The sequence below is a fragment of the Triticum dicoccoides genome, chromosome 3B (genome assembly GCF_002162155.2).
Source record: "Triticum dicoccoides isolate Atlit2015 ecotype Zavitan chromosome 3B, WEW_v2.0, whole genome shotgun sequence".
Lineage (NCBI taxonomy): Eukaryota > Viridiplantae > Streptophyta > Magnoliopsida > Poales > Poaceae > Triticum > Triticum dicoccoides.
In genome coordinates this window covers 862,325,463-862,329,244 of record NC_041385.1, presented here as the reverse complement: position 1 = coordinate 862,329,244, position 3,782 = coordinate 862,325,463, and the positions used below count along the sequence as shown (strand labels likewise).

The window sequence follows — 3,782 nt, the reverse complement described above, 5'->3', positions numbered from 1 at the left end:
CCTTGGCATGAGCCTCCTTGGCCTCCTGTACTGCACCCAATTCGACCTTGAGGCTCTTAACCTCTGCTTTAAATACACTATACTCCTGCTCTGCAATCAAAATCTTTGACTGGAGCTCATGGTTTTGACTCTCCACTGAATCCTTGTTGGCCTGGATTTCCTCTATTGTCCTCTTCAGATTGTCCATTTCCTTCATGATTTCTACCTTCTCGGCTTCAAATGCCTTTGCCGCTGCCTCCTTCGCCTCCACCAATGCACCCACTACTTGTTTAAGGCACTTAACCTCTGCTTCAGACTGCCCACATTTCTCCTCCGCTGTGAAAACCTCAGACCGAAGCTTATCATTTTCTCCATCCACTAAATCCTTATTTGTTTGGATTTCCTTCAGCTTCCTCTTGAGTTCCTCTAATTCCTCGGTGAGTTCTGCATTTTTTACATCAAATGCCTTGGCGGCGGCCTCCTTGGCCTCCGCCAACCCACCTAGTTCTATCTTAAGCATCTCAATCTCTGCTTCGGACATGTTTTGCTTTTCCTTTGCGATCAAAGCCTCTGAACGAAGCTTGTCATTTTCGCTCTCTGCCAAATCATTGATAGCCTGAATTTCCTCCAACCGTCTCTTGAGATTCTCTGATTCCAGCCAGATTTTTGCTCTCTCGTCGTTGAATTCCTTGGCAACACCCTCTTTTGCCTCCGCCAGCGCGCCTAATTCCTTGCTTAGCCTCTCAACCTCCGCTTCAGACTTGCCACATTTTTCCTCTGCGATCGAAACTTCCGACCGAAGCTTATCATTTTCAGCCTTGAAGCTTCTCTCCACCTCTTCCTTGTGGCTTGAGATCGCCTTCGTCTCCTCCAGTTGCTTCTCCAGCTTGCCCTTCTCGCAGATCAGCTGGGTAATTTTGCGCTCCAGTTCCCACACACTATCCCCAAGTGTGGTGACCTGGTGCGACAGGGTCCTCACCCTGACATCTGTGAAGAGATCTGCAACGACATACATATGTACTGTATGTTTTAGAGGAGAGAGCTGGTACATTACACGCACAGTATTGCACAGATAAAAAAAGGAAAGAGGATGACTTGGCACACACCCGCAAACCAAGGCGCGGTCGGTGACGACATGTCTGTCATCTGCCGCTGTTGTCACGCACTCGTCGGAGGTGGAATGGAAGACGCGTCGCTGTCTCGCTGTGCACCACACGAGACGGAAAAGAGGAATATATATACCTGCTGAAGTTGCCTCAGCTGGGTAGGGCAATAACTGAATATATGCAAAATGAGGAGAGGATGAAGTGTCCATGACTCCATGAGCAAAAGGGAAGAAGCGTGGGGAGACAAGGGAAGGGATGGAGTGTGGGTGGGGAAGAAGGATGGGTTTTGTTTGGTTTAAGAAGAACATTGAACATATTCCGACTTATCTAGCTGCAAGGCATCGGTAACTGCAGTCGCAAGGCATCCTTTTTCTTTTCTTTTCTTTTCTTTACTTTTTGCAACAGTGCTTCCATTGCAAAAAATCAAAGGACAGAACGGTTAGATTCCTCGCAGCTCCCAAGGTAATGTGTAGTGGTAACTATTTTTCCGTTTTTATATAATAACAATAATAATAATACTAATAAAAAGGAAACAGAAAATCCTCGCATCTATTCCCTTCGTTCCAAATGAAAATCCTCGCTTTGACTTTTTTGGTATATCAAATTTGCTATGTATTCTGACGGTGTTCCCTGTCCGTGGACGAAAGCAGTTTGTTTCCTTCAAGCCGTGCCATGCCATGGGAGGTGCAACGTGAGAACCATATCCGTCAGGGAACAATTTCCAAAGTAGTACTCACTTCACGTATGACCTCATGTTGTTTTTGTTTAATCGTCGTCATGGGCTCATGGCCTACTCATCGCGTCACATACTTCGTGTCTGCCTTCGCTTCGACGTCTCGCTTAGAGCAAGTACAATAGAGCTAAGTCAGCTGACTATAAGAAATAAAATAGTATATTCTTGCTTAGTTGGAGGAAAGAGAAGAGGAGAGAGAAGGTAAGCGGACTCTTGGTGAAGAGCCAGCTCTAGCACATGCTCCTAGGCACTTTGTGAGAGTGAAAGTGGGCCATATAATAAAAAGTAGTATATTTTTCTAATCAACTATTGTACATATTGGCTATAAGATGGGCTATAGATGACATGGCAATGTGTTATAGCTAGCAGTTGGCTATACATTAACCATGCTCTTAGGCGTATTCGCTGTCATTTTCGTCCCGTTCCGGCTTAATTGCTAACGCGGCAAGACGCATTTCCCGAGTATTTATCGCTGCGTTCCGGCTTATAACTGCTAACGCGGCAAAGACGTCTTTCCAGCGTATGTATCGTCGCGTTCCGATTCTGGGCGACGTGTTAACCCGGAGTGTCGTCCGGGTCGCCGTCCTCGCGGAGGACCACTTGTTTCAGCGGCAGCTCCACGGCGGGGGGAACGGCCAGTGCGCGTGCGGGCGCGGGCGTCGGGGGGCTGGCTGGCGGCGGGCAGCACCACGGCGGTGCTCCCTTGGGGCCGGGCCATGCGCAGGTGCCAGGGCGCGAAGGCGGCCGCTCGCGCTAGTGAGGTCGGGGATGACGCCGGCCGCCGCCAGCCGGAAGGCGGCGACAACGTCACCGTACACCTTGTCACGCCAGAAGTCATGCCGGCCATGAATGTTCTAGCGGCCTCCCGTGTGGGTCCGGAGCTCCTCCGACGTCGCGCCGGGGCCGAGCGTCAGATAGCCGTCCGCGCTGATCTTCCGCTGCCGGGGAAGACGGCAACCCGGCAGCATGAGGAGGCCGTACCGGTGCAGCTCCTCCGTCTACGGATTGCCGAGGCTGGACGGCCAGGCGCTCGGGCCGTCGTCGTCGCCGCCGGGGCTGCTGCTCCAGCGGTGGTAGGCCATCAACGGTGCTGCACTGATTTTCTCGTCGGCGACAGGAGGTCGGGTGTGGGGGGCCGGTGCCGGGGCGGGTTCTTATAGCCGCCCGGGCGACTGGAGGTGGGCGGCCAGGCCGGTAGCCAGCATTACTGCTCATTAATGTCGGCGCCACGGGGCGTGACGGGATGACGCAACATGGCGGCAGGGGGTGGAAGGCAAGGCGGCCGTCGACGAGACGAGGCGTCGGGGGTGGCAGATGACGCACTTTCCCTAGACGACGCGCTTTGATCGGGCGACGCGCGGCGGTTTGACAGGGCGATGCGGTTGGACGCCACACGTCACGCCGTGTACGTGGGTAACGTGTCGAAGCATGTTTTGCCGTCATCCGGTTGACGGCAAAGACTCCTGTGGCTAACGTCTGTTCTTTGTCGTCTACCTTCTTTGCCGTATGCCACCGACGACAAAGGTGTCTTTGTCGTTCGTTGTGGAAAAACATACGGCAAATCAGCTGTTTACCATAACGTGGCTAACGTCTGTTCTTTGTCGTCTACCTTCTTTGCCGTATGCCACCGACTTCAAAGGTGTCTTTGTCGTTCGTTGTGGAAAAACAGACGGCAAATCAGCTGTTTACCGTAACTTACTGGGTCGGGCATGTTTGTCGTCCACGGCTAACGGCAAAGACCTTTGGCGTCAGCTTTCTGGTTCTTTGTCGTCTGCCATGGCAGACGGCAAATCAGCTAATTTCTGTAGTGTAATACACTACTTTCTTCTAGTGCTACAAAATGCTAGTCTTTGTTAAGATTGGCTTTCCCTCCTCATCTTTTGCATTTCTGCAGTATAGTCCATCGATATAGTCCCCTTCCTTGATACCGTTGTATTCTTAGCATAGTTCTAATGTAAGTCTTG

At 51.5% G+C, this 3,782-nt stretch overlaps 1 protein-coding gene across 1 annotated transcript; it reads right to left on the bottom strand.

Moving 5' to 3' along the window:
- Position 1: 1 nt before the first annotated feature.
- LOC119280355 (uveal autoantigen with coiled-coil domains and ankyrin repeats-like) lies at positions 2-1,177 on the bottom strand (the record flags this gene model as incomplete). Its single annotated transcript, XM_037561232.1, has 2 exons — positions 1,086-1,177; positions 2-978 (listed from the first exon to the last, which is right to left on the bottom strand). Coding segments are annotated over exons 1-2 (1,017 nt in total), but the record flags the coding sequence as incomplete, so codon positions are not given.
- Positions 1,178-3,782: the final 2,605 nt, after the last annotated feature.